The sequence below is a fragment of the Rhineura floridana genome, chromosome 1, assembly GCF_030035675.1.
Source record: "Rhineura floridana isolate rRhiFlo1 chromosome 1, rRhiFlo1.hap2, whole genome shotgun sequence".
Taxonomy (NCBI): Eukaryota; Metazoa; Chordata; class Lepidosauria; order Squamata; family Rhineuridae; genus Rhineura; species Rhineura floridana.
In genome coordinates, this window is record NC_084480.1 from 120396761 (window position 1) to 120414164 (window position 17404).

At 39.5% G+C, this 17404-nt stretch overlaps 1 protein-coding gene and 1 non-coding gene across 2 annotated transcripts in view; both read right to left on the reverse strand.

Annotated features, from left to right (window-relative positions):
- Positions 1-776: 776 nt before the first annotated feature.
- Positions 777-17404, reverse strand: part of HAUS6 (HAUS augmin like complex subunit 6) — a 32359-nt gene continuing 15731 nt past the window's right edge. The window contains exons 9-17 of the mRNA XM_061630694.1: positions 16440-16633; positions 15530-15659; positions 14999-15101; positions 11389-11485; positions 10261-10327; positions 7248-7430; positions 6758-6893; positions 4422-5399; positions 777-3408 (exon numbers count right to left, since the gene is read on the reverse strand). Coding sequence (XP_061486678.1) covers positions 3401-3408; positions 4422-5399; positions 6758-6893; positions 7248-7430; positions 10261-10327; positions 11389-11485; positions 14999-15101; positions 15530-15659; positions 16440-16633 — 1896 coding nt within the window. The 3' untranslated portion in view covers positions 777-3400. The remainder of the gene's footprint in view (positions 3409-4421; positions 5400-6757; positions 6894-7247; positions 7431-10260; positions 10328-11388; positions 11486-14998; positions 15102-15529; positions 15660-16439; positions 16634-17404) is intronic.
- On the reverse strand, positions 10400-10530 carry LOC133375991 (small Cajal body-specific RNA 8). Its single transcript, XR_009760374.1, has one exon. It is a non-coding gene; the product is annotated as a small Cajal body-specific RNA 8 (non-coding RNA).

Here is a 17404-nt window from a genome sequence, read left to right on the forward strand (position 1 = left end):
AGAAGCCCCACATAAGTTACTCCAAGGATTCTAACAGAAGATAAACATAGAAGTATAATAAGCAAGCCACCATCTAAATGGAATGTCATCCAGTTCATGCATCATTATCCACTGGAGCTCTGGTACCACCAGAGACAGTGCAGATAGATTTGAGTCTGTTCATAACTACTCTGTGAAATTAACAGCAAGTGGCAATGGAGATGGATATTATATATGATTGTGCAGGCTAGTATATGGCATATACATACCCACAGTCGCAAATCTCGCATATGCATTTGCCAGAAGATTGGGAGAGACGTGAAACCACTGGGGAAGGCATGGCTGCAATCCTGTTTCTTCTGAGATAAACTTGTAGGCTAGCTTTTCCTGATCTCACTGCAACAGATGGCAGTGGAAGAAAGTATTCTGCACATCCCAGCTAGTCAACTTTCCTACAGCAGCCCAAAATATATTTTCCCCTAAACTTGCTGCTGTTTAAGCCTCTGCTAACCCAGCCCTGCCCTGCCCAAGGACAGGGGACTCATAATATCCTCTTGGGGTGGTCACCAAGAGATCCTTTGTGAAGTCACCAGAGTAGACCTGGATCCTGAAGCAGCAAATCTGCCAAAAGGAGGGCTTAACACAGTACCCACCCCCAAAACAGAGGGATATTTATATCTAAATCTACAGCTAGCTAAGTCTGGGAATCACTCAGCTACTGCAGTTGTGGGCAAGTCGGAAAGGAAGGGACCACACTAGAAACGCAAGATAGAGGACTGTGATTTGAATATTTATAAAAGGGGGGAAACTGTAGTTAATACAGCTGCTAACATGACTTGACAATATTTTTGTTTGTGAACTGTTACTCTCACACATGGAGCTATGAATTAGTCCTTTGAAAATGTTGATGCCAAAAGCGCAGCAATAGTAACACATGGAAACACCTATTGTTTTCTGGTTTCTGGTCCTACGGCATTTGCGGCACATTTTCTTCAAGATTTCAATGAAGACGAAGAGCTGAGCAAGTCCTGCATACTGCCCAGTAAAATTTAAAATAGATTTGTACACACGTTTTATATTCGAATACTTGCTATATTAGAAACACAAGACAGGTCACAAGACTTTTTGTATTATGTAGAATATGTATATCCTGCTTCATAGTCCCAAAATGATCTCAAAGCAACTTACAAAATATTCTCCAATCTAATAAAGGAACAGAAATTACATTGGATTCTATATGGAACCAGGGTTATTCAGACAGCATTTCCTGCTCTTATCCTTGGTGTCATCGTATCAGGCAGCAACTCCTAACAACAAGCTCTGAGGCAAGGGAGTGGATCCAAGCAGCTGAAACTTACTAGCCCATGACAGAAGCAGACTTCCTTCCTGGCAGTTGCCAGAAAACAACTCCCTCCAAAGTCCTTTAAGTAAGTGGGGCCTAAAGTCTGGTATCCTTTGCAGCATCTAATTGGACACACAGTTTTAACAAGTGTCATCTCTCCTGCTCTAAAGAGAGCAGGATGCACTTATCAAGAGGGATGGGGGGGGAGGGTCCTTCAGCTGTTTCTAGGGGCCTTCTGTCTCCCTCAAACATTTGCTGGGCAGAAGGCTTTGTGAGACCCACTAACCTTGGCTAACTAGATTCTGTTCTCTGGAATCAGTTTCCAAATTCTCTTCCAAAATGATTTTGTAGTTTTGCTAATATTGACATTAGGAAACTTTAAAAATTAGTTAGCAAATTCAATTAAAAGATGCTACATCTATCTCTTTAGGCAGATCCATTTGTTTGATTGGGCAGCTGTCATATTGACATGGCTTACTGAATCTTCAGACCAATTCAAATATAACTGTTTAATGTGGCAAAATATCCAGGGCCCAACTTTCAGTGTGTGAAAAACAACATTATAATGTTGCAAGAGACTCTCACATGGAATGGTGTTAGACATTAATTGAAAAATGGGGATTTTGTGACTTTGTCTCTTGTATAGGGACTTTGCTATATTAAAAACTCACTATTTGAAAATGTAGCAAGTCAGATGTGAGGATTTTACTATGACAAAGCAGAACAAAATTGGCTTCTAAATGTCAAAAATCTTAATTTCTGGCAGCCCCACTTCCCGACCTGCAGTCTGAATGCTGCAATATAAAATGCAAGAAGGCAATTAACTTGCATGCTGTGACAATGCTACTTCTGTTACCAGAGAAACTCCACAGAATACAGTTAATTAAGTAATAATTTACCAGTTCAGAAGCTACACTACTCAGATGAACAGACCACTATCCATAAGCTGGAGGAGGAAAGAAAATAAACAGGTATAACATACAAGTTGGACCGCTCACATAGACTTGAATAAATTTACTTCTTTTTTAGTACGTTAATCATTTTTCTTTTCAAAAAGTAATACATTTTATTTTAATAAATATTTTAAGGCAAACAGTTGTAAGACAAGACATTCGTTATTAGAATTCAGTTCTTCCTACATGACCATGTTGTTTAGGCAAATGAGTTCTAACAAAGTAAGCTCTCCTTATGAGATTAGTTCTTAAATACCCACTACCCCTAATTTTTGTATCTCTATAGCTCAATAACATCAATGGCAGCATTATCTAAAGTCAGTTAAAGTAGAATGAAGTGGAAAAGCTGCATCCTCAGCAGTCACTCCATCATTTTACTTTATGCCTATTGGAATGCTATGCAGAGTCTGAAGGGGTAGTTTCTACATTGCACTGTAACGAAGTAGACAGGGTTTGTAGAGGTGACAGCAGAGACATGGATATTCACATACATGACTAAAAAGAGACATCAGCAAGACTGTGTTCATTTTTCATGATAACCTGTTAGGGGGAGCATCTTGCAACAGCAAATATTAAGAGAAAACACAGTAGAGAAATATAAAAACATCTGTATAAGTAATTAAGACTATTCTTAAACTTCTCTAGATTCCCACAAGGGAAAAAGTTGAAATATGAATAGGCAATTGGCTTAGCCAATTATTTACAAGAACATTTCATTAGATACACGTGTTTAAAAAGTTAGAGTAAGATTTATCTGTCAAAATTGGACTTGGAATGCACTATTATCTGTTTAGACATTTCAATTATCAGATTCGTTGTTTCAGTCCCTTAACATTAAAATGCCATGCTTGTGACAGTCTCAAATGGCGTGAATTCCTCAGCATCTCTTGATTAGTCAAAACAGAAGAGAATTTATCATCAAGGATACTGTGCAACAAACTAAGCCAGGGTTTGCATTAGTTGACACCAACATCTAAATTAAAGTGTAAGGTTTACAAAAGTACTTCAGGTAAAAGTGACATATGTAAGTGATACTTCCAAAGTTAGTGCATCATTATAAAACCGAGGAATGGTTTCATCTTTACAAATCTTTATAGATGAGGATTCTTTTGCATCCAGCTCCATGCTACTTTTCTGAAAAAGAAACACACATGCCATTCAAAATCTTTTTTATTTATATTTTCTTGAACTAGTCTAGAAATAATAGCCCTGTAGACATATCTGAGTATGGGTGCTGTTATGTCTGGGGGTAGAAATCTATTAAAGCAATCTCACTTCAAATATTAAAAACTTCAAGTAGCGAAGCGATGTTTTTATGGTTACGATTGTATAAAAAAGAATATGGCTAATGTCTAGACTGTATATGAGACATAAGCTTTAACACAAAAAATCATTTTTCTTGCACAAACAGCTCATGCAAGAGCCCTGAATAAAGGATAATCAAAACAGTATCCAGAGAGCAAGGGAATTAAAAAAAAAAGCAGCAGACCTCCTTGCTGTTATACAAATTGATTTGGAAAGTACCCACAGTTTAAAAAGCCATTTGCCACATGGTAAGTAGTGAGTTGGGGGCCAAAAGCAAATAAACCAGAAGCTGTTTTGAATATGCAGAATTAGTTGTGTGGTTCTTTGGCTCCTGTACACAAACCACTGTGCAAACTAGTTGCTCCCTTTTGTACCGAGTACTGTATGACTGTTTGCATTAACAAATCCAAATCAGAGCATAACAGTAACGCAAGCTATTTCATCCCTTACAGAACTGTGCTAGCAGTTTGTGGTTTTCCCTAGCTTCTGCTCCACTCGATATAAGCAAGTCCTCCATCATAGCTATCCTATGTCTGCTTCAGAAATAAGTCTCAGTGAGTTCATCTGGGCTTAAGAATGTAAGAATCTGCCTTATATCAAGCCTACACTGACTGGCAGCCTCTATTTAAAGTTTCAGACAGGAGACACTCCTAGCCCTACCTGAAGATGCCTGAGATTAAACCTGGGCCTGTCTGCATGCAAAGCAGATGCTCTACCACTAAATTATGGCCCTTTCCCAATACACAGATAGAGGACTGTACATTGGAAACAGAGGAATACCAACCCCCCTCCCAAATCACAATACAACACATTTCCACCTGCAATATCCTATATGTACTAACCCTTCAATTTATTAAATAGATCTCCTCGATCCTGTGAGCTTGACTGCTTTCTCTGTTGTACTGGAGAAAACGCAACTAGAGGGGAGAGAAGGACCTTTGTTTCAAGATGAATCATGTGCGATGGTATCTTCTTAAGTTCTGCGTCTGATGCATATGGCTTTCCCAAAGGAGTAAGCACACAATTAGTTTCCAGGCTCACTGGAGAGAGACTAAACTCTGATCTGCACCTTGGGATTTGCTTTTTAGAAGACAATGAGTTTTCAAGAACAGTCTGTTTCAGTGCTTCATATCTGCTTCGTATGGACTGAAAATCCAGTTTGCGCTCATTTTCTCCCACACAGTCTGGCAAAACTTTGTCGTCCCTGGAGTTTTCTTCTCTTACTTCATCCAATTCAAAATCATTAAAACTATTAAGACTTATGGATCCTCCTTCCTCCGGGAGGGTTTCTTGAAGTATGCCCAATTGGATAACTTCATGGCTATCAGAACTAATTCCACTTACAATCTGAGAACCATCCCATGGCAGAGTTGTACACATAGAAGAATTCTGACTCACATAAGGTGATAAAGTCTCTGTTGCAATACCGTTCTCTGGACTGCAATCTGGCTCAGTCACATGTTTATTTACAGTCTTGAGGCCAAGCTCTAGAGTTTTTGTTACACATTTGTCTGAAACTGTACATGCTAATCCTTGCTCGCTAAACATCTCATCCAGTGTCCCAGCAGCTGCTTGTTGCGTTGGCAATTCACCATGTCTAGTAACCGCCTGCTGGAAACTAAATGGAGACTGCACTTCCAGAAAGGGAGATTCTGCGGTATCAGATATGCATGAAGACATAAAGCATGCCATACTTGAATCCATTCGGTTTCTAAAGGCAGGGACTGATGCATCTTTTGTCACTTCAGTATGATTCAGTTCTATACTTGAGGATTCTTCAGCCTGTATAGCTTTTTTCCAGGAGCTCCTAATTTCAGTAACTAAAATGAAATCAAGAAAAAGCTAAATGTAGCATTGCACTGGAATCTCTGCCCAATGCATTTGTACTGCAAAAAATTAACATGTCACCTTCATAACTAGTTATGATTATCATTTCTATCCCGCCTTTTGGCCAAAAGGCCCTCAAGGCGGCTTACAAAAAATAGTTAATATAGAGAATTCGGATTCTCTTGCTTCCTTCCACAAAAGCCACCCTTTCTACATACAATGTCACCAGTTACTTACTGTAAGTATGAGCAACTTAGAGGAATGGTGGATACAAGGTCAAAGGCAAGGGAAACAGAACTATTGGTAGCGTCAGATTGCTTAAAAACTGTGGTCTGCATTAAGTTGTACAGATTAGTTTGCATTGTTCTGCTAGTCATGTGAAGCAGCAAAGAAATATGCTGATGCCCTAACCTCTGACCACTGGGAAGTCTTCCCACTCCCTGCTCAAGATTGAGATTTCACTAGCCATTGCCCATACAATGGACAAGCTTGTTTTGCAGCCATATGGGCAAGAATCATACCATTTATACACAAAAAAGGATTCTCAGGAAGCAAAACTATTGAGCCTAGTACTATACTATTTGTATTCTACAGCAAATGAATTAGGTTGCACACAGCCTTTACATGCAGGGATAAGAGTACAATTAAAAGCTGGTAAGAATCACCCCTTTCAGAAACTATTTGATATATTGAGGCCTTTCTGCAGGCTTATATAATGCTTACATTTCTGCTCATTTGGCTCTCAAATAAACTCTTGACAGACCTCCCCCCCCCAAGTGGAATTACACTCTGGCAAACCACTTGTGCAGGCCAACACAGAGGCCATCATACTTTCCCCAGAAGCTGACTTGCTGCTGCTGACCAACTAAATGGTCAGATGGAACTAGTGGAAGACTGGCCCCTCAGTGAGTCAGTTAGCTCCAACTAGGAGCCTCCTGAGCCAGTGGTGGCTACTAGAACCATTTCTGCTTGCTGATTTCTGGCCCTGTGAAGAAAAAAAAGGGTAAGAGGTAGAAAAGGTGAGAGGTGGGAATGTATATAGACGATCCTTTAGTCTGTGTGTCAGAGGCTATCAGCTGCCATCATTTTCAACACTAGAGTACTAGAGAAAGAGCTTTTTACCGGACAACAGAACACAGAATGATCACCAGCCACCCAAAGCATTGTACTAGTTGTCTGATGATTTACAGTACAGTGACCATTCCACCTGGCCCAGTGAGAACATTTCTTGTAATATTCCTGAATCAGACAACAGAATTCTATCCCCCAAAAGCTTTAGCTTTGTACCGACTCTGACATGGCAGAATCCTTAGCTATATATAGTTAAGGGTAGAGTATTAAAGATACTCACTCAGATTTTCTGGAGTCCGTGGAATCTGTTTCCTTGTTAAGAAGGGATCTGAGATTAAGGTGCCAATCAGGTCCTCCATCTCCTTTCCTTTCCCTTGAGTGCTCTGGGGTGAATGAGATACTACTACATCTGCCACCTGCCAAAACACACACACACACACACACACACACGTTTCCATGAGACTTTGTTCTACTAATGGGACTAGAACCCAGCTCTAAGATGGGACTTTTACAATCGAGTTTTATGCAAGTATTTAAGCGGAGCATTAGTAAATTTTAACAGAAAAGCATAGCTCAGTAGACACCCACAAAGTTAAAGTCACTTTTTAAAAACTCAACAGCTGCTCAAGATGCAACCAGTTTTTCCAACTACTAGCTCTTACCTAGTGTCCTCCCCAACTCAGACCTTCCAATACTGAAGCCAACTAGGTCGAATTTATTGGCTTGTGGCCACATTCTTAGTGGCTGAACAACATTAAATTATTCCTCACCTGTTCTGCCAGTTGTTCTTGTGCCTTCTTAAGAGGATCTTCTCTTTTAACAGAAGGTGGTGTTTTAAATACATCAGTTGTTTTTTTCTTTACAGTTTCCACAAGTCTAGGATTTCTTCCTTTATATTTTAAGATCTGATAACTAGAGTGATCTGTTCTCTTGGGAGCTTCAGTATTTGATCTCTGAAGTGATATAAGATTTATACACATGTTTGGTGACAAGTTTACACATGTAGGATATCATACTGCACAATTTACCGTCATTGTAGATTTAATTAGAACCGATAGCCACATTTTCCCAAATTATATGGATTTTCAATTCACAAGGGAGAAGCATGATTGGGCTGTCACTACCATTAAGCTTGGTGCAACTGGTCTTCCTAAACAGGTAAGAGATTATATGATGCAGCATTATCCAATCCATTTACACCATATGCTTTTGAAATATTTAAACATTTTAGACTAATTTTCAGAGTAGACAGCCTCCCATGGTGGGTTACACTCTGGCTTGTTTTTTAATATGGAATTGTTTAAAAATGTTTGTTTTCTTTTTATACTGTTTTAAATTGTTTTATATATATAGAATTGTTTTTACGCTTTTCTTGTTTTATGGTTGTAATTGTTTTATTTGTTTAATAAAGATATATTTTATTGTTGTAACCCACCCTATGACCTTACAGTCAAGAGCAGGTAAGAAATCTAATATAAAAACAGAATACATAAAATACAAAATGATAATAAAAATAGATAAAATAAAGACAACTTTTTAAAAAACACAGCAAATGGCTTATCAGTTTTTTAAACCCTCAGTGGGGAAAGAACTCCTTAGCCACAGGACCACCACTGAAAAGGCCCTCTCTCTTTCATGTCTGCCAATCTAAATGATCTTACTGGTAGGCATCTGAAGCTGATCTCAATACACAGGCAAATTCATATTGGCAAAGGTGACCAGTCAATTAACCTGGATCGAAAGCCATTTAGGGCTAAAAGGATCAAAACCAGGACTTTGTATTAATAGCAGCTTATGTTGTAAGGAACTCTAATTAGTTTTCCATTCAGTTCGTGCACGGAATGTCATTCTGCCAAAAAGAGGACAGCCAACCAATTGTCTTTTAAAGAGTTGGCCCAGTTGCCTCAGCAATGGGGGCACATTCCTTCTTCCCCACCAACAAAAGTCCCTTCCCTTATACTGCTTCACAAGAGTTTAAAAAAACAACACTGAAGGGGGACATGTTTTGCAGAAAGTGAAAGTGTTTGCGAGATGCATCTCCTCCCTTTGTCTCACCACCCAGAAATCGATCTAGGCCACATTGTCAAACTCAACTTGAATTTGTACTATCAGTTACAGTGAGGGGAATGCAGAGAGTCACATGTGGAGATTAAACCTCCCCTGCCTTCAGCAACTACGGGTGAACATGGACAATATCCAATTCTTAGCTCCCCAACTTTGGCTCTTGAGCACTGCACTTGACCAGGCTTGATTCCACTTCCTGCTCTACCATCACTTCAGATTTGAAGACGGGGTTTGAAATAAATCACTTGCTCAGCAAGATCACCCATGTGCCTGAATGGTGAACTGCACTGCCATCCTGACAACTTGGTCAATTTTCTCCTTTAATTCTAATGTGGTTAAAAACCCAACAAAAAGTATAGGGCTGTATCCAACCAAGTTCTACTCCAAGTAGCTCGCTGAAATTAATGGACCTACATTACTAATGTCCAATGATGTGAACGGGTCTACTCCAAGGATAATTACCACTGGATACAACTCCATAGTTTAGAAAACAAGATTAAAGACTTCCAACAAGGAAAATATGCAAACCAGCAATGGGTGCAAGCTGAATTTCAATTAACTTGAGGGCTGAACTAGATGCATCACCATTCATGCAATAAACAATTCCATATGTGGCTTTGTTTTGTATTTATTAACATTAACAGAACTTTTTTTGGGGGGTGAATCCAGAGTGGGAGTGCAGCAGCAGAAAAAGGGTCCCCACCAAGGTCCCAGTCTGGATTAAGACTCATGTCTCTTATAGTTATTCTAACACACACAAACACATCTACACAATTACTAATTGGATGAATATTGTCACATTAGTACGTTAGCAATGAACTGTGAGAGTCAGCGCAACAGATTTTTCCTAAGACCAAGAATTTAATATAATTCAAATGCCAACATTACAAAAAGTCCTAACTTCAGTTAAAAGCTCTTTTCTAGTTTGGTATCTACAAGCAAATGCTGATCCCATGTAGTCTTGGACCTTGAAGACATCTGTAGAAATTGCGGTGTAGTTGTTGTGGAATGAACACTGGTATTACTCAGGGAGTGTCACAGCTAGGCAAACAAACAAGCCTCAAGAGACATTATGGTTCAGGGTGAAGGAGATGGTATTGCTTAAGCAATGTTACTTAGTATTAAATATCTCAAAAATAAATATACTGCAACAACTTGAAATAAATGCAAGAGCTGGAGTTCTTGGTCTCCAAGGAAACAAGATTTCCCCCTGGGGCATGAACACACTGGCTCAAGAGGGGTGCTCAGGTGACAGGTCTGGATTGCCATTCAGCAGCTGTCTGCAGAGAAAACTGCATGCAATGTATACTTCTGTGTAAGAGGGCAAGCACAGGTGATGTATGATATGCTCAAGTAAAACAAATCACAGGATAAGGTTCAATTTCTTCAAGGCAGATGGCCTTTCTGAACTGTCTCCTATGGAGCAATAATTCTATTTGAAGCAAATTAACACTCTGCAGATTGACAGCAGAAACATACTGGCTGCTGTCCACAAGAAGAAAACACTCACAAAGTTAGTCAGGGAAAGCATTTTTCTTGTGCCTACATTGTATCCCCTCGTCCCCAAACAAAACCAAAAATAAATCCCACCCATGAGCAGAGCAAGATACAACTGGGCCAAATTACAGCATCTATGATTACTCCACGTTTTATAACTTTCTGTACACATTTCAGCTCCCCAAGAACAGTTGAAATATTCATATGCTCCAGATAGGTTACCTTTTGTAAAGATCTGTGTTTTCTGTTTTCGGACTCTGCAGCTAGATTAGAAGAGGACATAACTATCCTGGGGGGAAAAAGTAGTAAATGTTACTAAATATATGCTGTTGATGCCCTACACTTTTATTCTGCCATTGGAAGTTGTATGCCCCGTATCTGTCCGTTACGATTTCCCTCAATTCGTCCCGGTCATCAAAAGGCAGTTTTATTATAGGGAGAGCTAGCGTCAACTAGAGCAGAGCTTTTCTCTATTTGAGTATCAGCCTCCCATATAAGTATAAAGGTGAAGCCCACTACAACAATAAACACACACAATGAAGTGTTTGCCAACTACATCGATATATACTACATAATATAGTTTTTAAAACAGCCTACATGAAATCATAATTGCAAGTCACACACAATCATGAAGTAATGAAGACCACGTTAAGACCTGGCACTAACCCATGCACAAAAATTCAATCAAAATCAGTATTTTTCGTCAGGTAAGTATTTCTCTTGTTTGGATTAACTATTTCTAGCCCTTTAGGACTACAAGAGCAAGAAGGTAAGCCTCGTATACAGCTGGCTCAATAATGACCTTAGCAGAGTCAGTTGCTTACATGGCTCACATGATATTTCAAGTGTAAGAACTTCAAAGAGCAGCATGTATAGCTCCAGATGGGTGGGAATGGCATTCTTCAGAGATGCTTCCCAAGTCTGAAGGACAGCAGCAGCAAAGGGATTCCCTTTCTGAGGTTAGCTTCCCACTAGAGGGAAAGCCAAGCAAAAATTCATCAGTTCTGCTGCTCCTCCACCCCCACAGTGGAACTGGGTGCCTTCTGGGTCTAAGGAAATGTTGAGATGGCAGATAAGTACATTCACACAGCCTTAGAGATCAAATCTAGATTTACAGCAGAAGTAAAAGACTGCTTCTTGTTACATTTCCATGAGATAGTCAAGAAACTCTACATAGGAGATGAGATGTGAAGCAGCATTTCCTTCCTGTCCAACACTTGCTCCTCAATTTTTCAGTTGTGTCACTCACACTCACTCACACTCTGTCTCTCTCTCTCTCACACACACACACACACTCACTCACACACACACACACCCCTTTTGCCACATAAGGACATATTAAAGCAATACCTCTCTGCAGTTACCATAGTTGAACCATCTTGACTTCCTGATGCTTTACCAGGTATCTCAAATATGTTCTTCTGAAAATTCTTCTTTTTAGTAGTGTCTAAAAGACATTTTACAAAGAGAATCATGATTTAACCTCCTAGTTAAAAAACACTATAATCACTTTCAGAAAAGTGTGCATTGTTATATTTAGTAGCGAATACCCACTGACTGAAACTGCAGTGACAAAGCTTCAAAGATTATACATATATTAGCAAGATGCTTATGAAAGTGTGGCTGCCAATTAAAGTTTGGAATGTATAAATAGGCAAAGAGTATGAGGGGCAGGTTTGAGGCTTTGTTGTCTCAAAAGCCCTTACCTGTGGTCTGAGATCAGATTTCCCTTACTACTGTTCTTAAGACCTAGGTAGATGGGGCACTGGGGAGTGAGGGAGAGCATTTCACTGCCAGGCAGAGGTTTCCCAAAATGGAGGCTTGCTCTTTTCTCCTCCTTCTCAGCTTTCTACAAATACTCCTCTCCTGCCCAGTCTGGTGAAACAATTCATGAAATGTAGATGGAAAGATATAACCACAGACATCATAGAATTGCCAATTCATACAGTACTTTTTTTTTGGACAGGTTCTAGGACAGCCAAGTAAAGGCTTAGTTAAAACATCAGAAAGCAAGTCTAGTTGACAACAGCACTCTTATAGTTAATGCTGAGGGATGACTAAGCATTTAACTGCTCAGAAACTAGTTGTCTAATATTATTCAACTCAAATCCTATGCAATTTCCATATTTACACTATTACACAGGCTAAAGTGCACAGAAATTAGCAGATGAAATGGTAACACTGTTGTGGTACACTAAGACAAGGACAGCTTCTAGTTTATGGAATCTCATCTCTATTGGACAAGATGCATATATAGCCCTGGATGCCACACAAAGTATGTTTGGAACACAAATATAGATCTTTGCACCAAGTGTCAGCTATTTTATCTTTAAAGCTTGAAGTACATTGCAAGACATTTTAATTTAGATGTATCAGGTTCTGAAACACAAACAACAGAAAGGTTATCCAATCCTTGGTTACTAAAAGCAAGAGATAATACCTTGATATACACTAAGCGCTAATACATTTGAACTTTTACCTAAGCTTTTAATTTTTTGAAGCCTGTTTTGTACTTATATAGCATGCCAACGGCAAAACATAGGATCCTGTCTTACATTTCCACAACAAGCATGGATACTAACTGATTGTTGCAACAATGAAGACAAATGTGTTTGTAACCATTGGCTTCATACAATCTTAGGAGCATAATTCAAAACCTTTAGTTGTGCAATCAAACATACCTTTGCACTAAGATGGCCAACTCCTGCAGAGACAGTAGGCAGGTTTGTGTTTGCCACTTTGTAAAAATATGCAAGAATATCAAGCAAGATCTCTTACTTGAAGGACAAGACTATAATCCAATGCACACTCATACAGAAGTCCCACTAAACAGAGGTTTGAACAACATTACAAGAAATGGATAGGACTGGGCTGTAAGTGTTAAGAATCAAGGGCTGTTAGATACAGATCAAAATTATGTTTTTATATGATGTGGAAAGTAAAATATCCAAAGTGGCTGGCTGAGTCAACTATTTATAAAAACAGACTGAAGACTTCCGGGAGTACATAAAATAGTACATAAGCATACATATGGGCTCAGTCAAGGATTCTGATGAAAAACAAGATGCCCGCATCTAAAGGTTAATGCCTCCGATATCATACTAATCCCTAGATCCAGTCTGAAGTCCACGAGAAGTTACATGACTCAGAATGCAATGCTAAATAGGATAGGGAGTGAAGTAGTTGACAATCCACTACCTCCATCTCCTGCAACCCCCTGCTAGCATACACCAGCCAGGGCAACAGATACATTTGGAGGTGATGGTGGGGAGAAATACATTTCCCATTTTCTTTCCTGGGTTCTTTATTTCCTTCTCCCCCCCCCCCAAAATGGGGGTAATTATCCACACAGGCTCCAAACGTTTGTGCTAGAGGCACAAAGGGAAACAGGGAAACAGAAGGGCTTGGGAACCAGCAGATTAAGACTGTTTCTACCCCACCACTGAACAGTCCATTTAAGGAGCTAACAGCGGTTACTGGTGGCAGCAGATCTATGTCTACAGAGTTGTAGTCAACATAGCGCTAAGTAAGCCTCCTGTCAGTGCAAGGATTATTGCTAGGCAATGGGACTTTCCCGCCTCTCCTCCTTCTGCCCCCCATCTGTTCTAGGCATTCCCCTAAGCCTCTGAAGCAGATCTGGGGACGGTGTTGGACACATGTGGAAGAGAGGGGAGGGAAGGTCCATTGCACTAGTGGTTATCCTTGTGACGGGATGTGTTAGTTGAATACCATCCAGTTTTTCTCAAGCATTACATGAGGCCTCTGTGGTTGATGTGGCCCTCTGGTGGGTGAAGGTCTTTTCTGCCAGCAGATAGGCACTCCCCACACCCCAGGCAGCAAATCTCGGGGTTAGGACTGCTGTACTATTATGTCATTTATAATGTTTAAACTCACTTCATATTTTTCCTATGGTCTTCTTTCACAGAAAAACACAATCTTCATCTCAGTGTGTTTGATGGATTATGATTAAATCCACTGTATTAAATTCAGATTTATTTTAAAGCCAGGTTTTTAAAGATGCGCTAATTTTATTTTTTGACTTACCAAAATAGATTTTTAATTCATATGGCTTTCAGTGCCTAGTTTGAAATCTAGCTTGCTACAGAAGACAGAGGCCAACAAATTTAATTAGCTAATACTACACCTCTATTTTGTTGGTCATCTTCACACACATTTTTGTGACTTCATCCTATTAGGATGGAGAGCTTTCTGAAGTGGAGTACTTATTACTTGTTTTTCAGAGCATCTATTCAGATTTATATACAGTAGGGCCCTGCTTTTTGGCACCCCACTTTTTGGTGTTCTGCTAATATGGTGCCAGCAGGGCAATCAGCTGTAGCGCAGGAAGCTTCAGGGGCCAAGCGCTGTCAGCTGTAGCGCGGCGGCTGGAGCTCCCCGCGCTCCAGCTGATTACACATTACAGCTGATCAGCTGTAGCACGGGGAGCTTCAGGGCCCAAGCGCTGTCAAGTGGCTGGGGCTCCCCACGCTTCAGCTGATCGCTGTCAGCTGGAGCACAGTGGCTGGAGCCCCCCACACTCCAGCTGTAGCACGTGATCAGCTGGAGCGCAGAGAGCTCCAGCTGCCATGCTCCAGCTGACAGCGATCAGCTGTACTGTACAGCTGATTGCACTGGAGCAGCAGCAGGCTTCAGGCTATGTTCCACTTTCCGGCGATTTTTGCTTTTCAGCGGGGGTCTGGAACATAACCCGCCATATCAGTGCAGCCCTACTGTACATTTTATACATAGTTTTCATTTTTTTAAAGCCTCATAACAGCCAAGGTTTTACAAATTCTCAATTCTGAGAAGCAGCTACTGAATTAAAACATTCTGTATTTAGAAGTTTATTACTACTTCAGGTGGCATGGATTCAAGTCAGAAAGGCAGCTAGCAACCTCTTCTAAGTCTCATAGAGCAAAGATATCAGGGATGGGCTGAAAAAGCTGCTCACAAGGTTTACCTGGAATTGATGCAGGGTACTGGCAGAAGACACTGCTTTTATAAGCTTCCTCAGTAGCAGGAGTAAAAGAAAGGGGAGACATAGCTGGCAATAAGTCAAGTGCCTTAAAAAGAATCAAAAAGTTATCTTAAGCAGCATGTTTAGCTTTGAATAATATTACAAGAGTCTTTGATACTCTAGAAAACTTAAGATTCATACAAAATATGAAATTTTTAATCTGCCTTTAAAGTTCTATCATTTCAATCAACATTTGAAATCTTACAACCTTACAAGATTAAGGCATCACAAGTTTGACTCTTTAAAATGGCTCAAATACATAGCATTAACAATTGCAAAGTACTTAAGGGTTTTAGCAGTATCACAACCAAAAAGTGTGTTTGTTCAGTTAAACAATTAGTACAATAAGAAGGGGCATTCCTATTGGGATTTTTGTAGGCAATTCATTTCAATCAATTATATACTTAAAACGCCTATTTCTTAATCAATGCAAACCCTTCCATATTTTTCCACCTTCTCTGAGAAGATACTTACAGGATTTGGATCTTTAATTAAATGAAAAGGTGATTGGCCAAGATAGTTTTCCCACTTCATATCCCATTCTTGTTGTTTTTCAGCAATTGACTGGTTTATTGAAACACGATCCTCACGTTTTAATTTTTGCCTGTAAGAATTTGAAAAATGTCCAAGACACTTACTGGCTGATGTTAAAGGTGTTTCATTCAAGCAAACTGAGACTTCATGAATGAGTTTTACCAGCTGATACAAGTGAATACTTTTGCTATAAATACACAGCAGCTGTACCCTGGCTACAGTTGTGTTGTGATCCATAAATAAAGCGAGCAGAAACACTTACAAAAATCTGAAGCTGGAAGATATTCAGAAAACCAAGTCTGTGTCTTAAAAATTTAACAGTTACCAGACTACAAGTACAGAGCTGAAAAGCAAAAATACTTCCCTTCACCAGTAGGCAATGAAAAGGGCCAACTGCACATTAATGAAATCAGTAAGCAGAGAGTACTGTTAACGGCTCACTACAAGTCAGTATGTTTAAAACAGAATTCAGCCACCAAGACACAGAGAAGAAAGACATTTTGGACTCCTAGTTCAGACATAACAATTGGTCCAGAAATAAGTCACGTGTCTGCATGCTTGCCATGTGTGTCAGCATGCTTCTGTTCTGTATCTTAAGTTAATATTTTCAGGGTTTGTTAAACTATGCTTTCCTCGTGACATCCAAACCGGTAAACCACAGACTAAGTAAAAACCCAGAACTGATCCTGGTTTGTAGGGATTGCTTAAAGCACCATTTCCTGGTTCAAATGTTTTCAGACAAAAGGCTCATGCACCTGAACCAGGTCAGTAAGTCAGTCTACTCATAGAACAGGAGTGTAAGAGGAGGCTGTGCCTGTAGTCTATGCATGCCACAGACTTCTGAGCTCACCTCAGTGACTTAAGCCCCAGTAAAGTATCATTCTGGAATTTCGTCTTTCCTTCAATGTACTGAAGATCCAATTTTAGTGCATTCTTGTCAATGTGCCGGTGCGAATGCATCAACATTTCCAAGGCTTTGTTTAGTAACTGGATGACAGTTAAAATGTTTAGTTTTCCTTCTTCATAGACATTCCCTACATGAAACTGCAAAAAATGTTGAAAACAAGGGCAGGAACTGATTAGTACACAAATATATTGTCAAAGACGACTGTACACGTGGACATCACCAGATGGTCAATATAGGAATCAAATTGATTATATAATTGGCAACAGAAGTTCCATACTTTCTGCAAAAACAAGACCAGAGAAGACTGTGGTACAGATCATGAACTGGTTGTATCGAAAATCAAAGTAAAGCTAAAGAAGAACAACAAAACAATCATAATGCCAAAATACAATTTAAATAACATCCCAGAAGAATATAAAGATCAAATAAGGAACAGATTTGAGGCTTTAAACTTAGTTGACAGAGAACCAGAAGAATTATGGACTGAAGTCAGAGACCTTATCAGGGAAGAATGCAAAAAGACAATACCTCTAGTTAAAAAGATAGAAAGACCTCAATGGATGACTGAAAGAAACTCTTAAATTGGTTAAACAGAGAGGGAAAGCAAAAGCAAAAGGAAATAGAAACATGGTCAGAACCCTAAATGCAACAATACAGTGACGAGTACGTAGAGACAAAGAAAACTATTACAATAAGTTATTGTATAGAAATAGAAGAGGACAACAAAAAGGGAAGAACAAGAGCCCTATTCCAAAAGATTAGAGAAATTAAAGGGAAATTAAAGTTGTAAACTGCCCAGAGAGCTTCGGCTATGGGGCGGTATAAAAATGTAATAAATAAATAAATAAATAAATTTAAACCACGAGTAGGGATGTTGAATAATCAACAGAGGAACACACGGACTGACC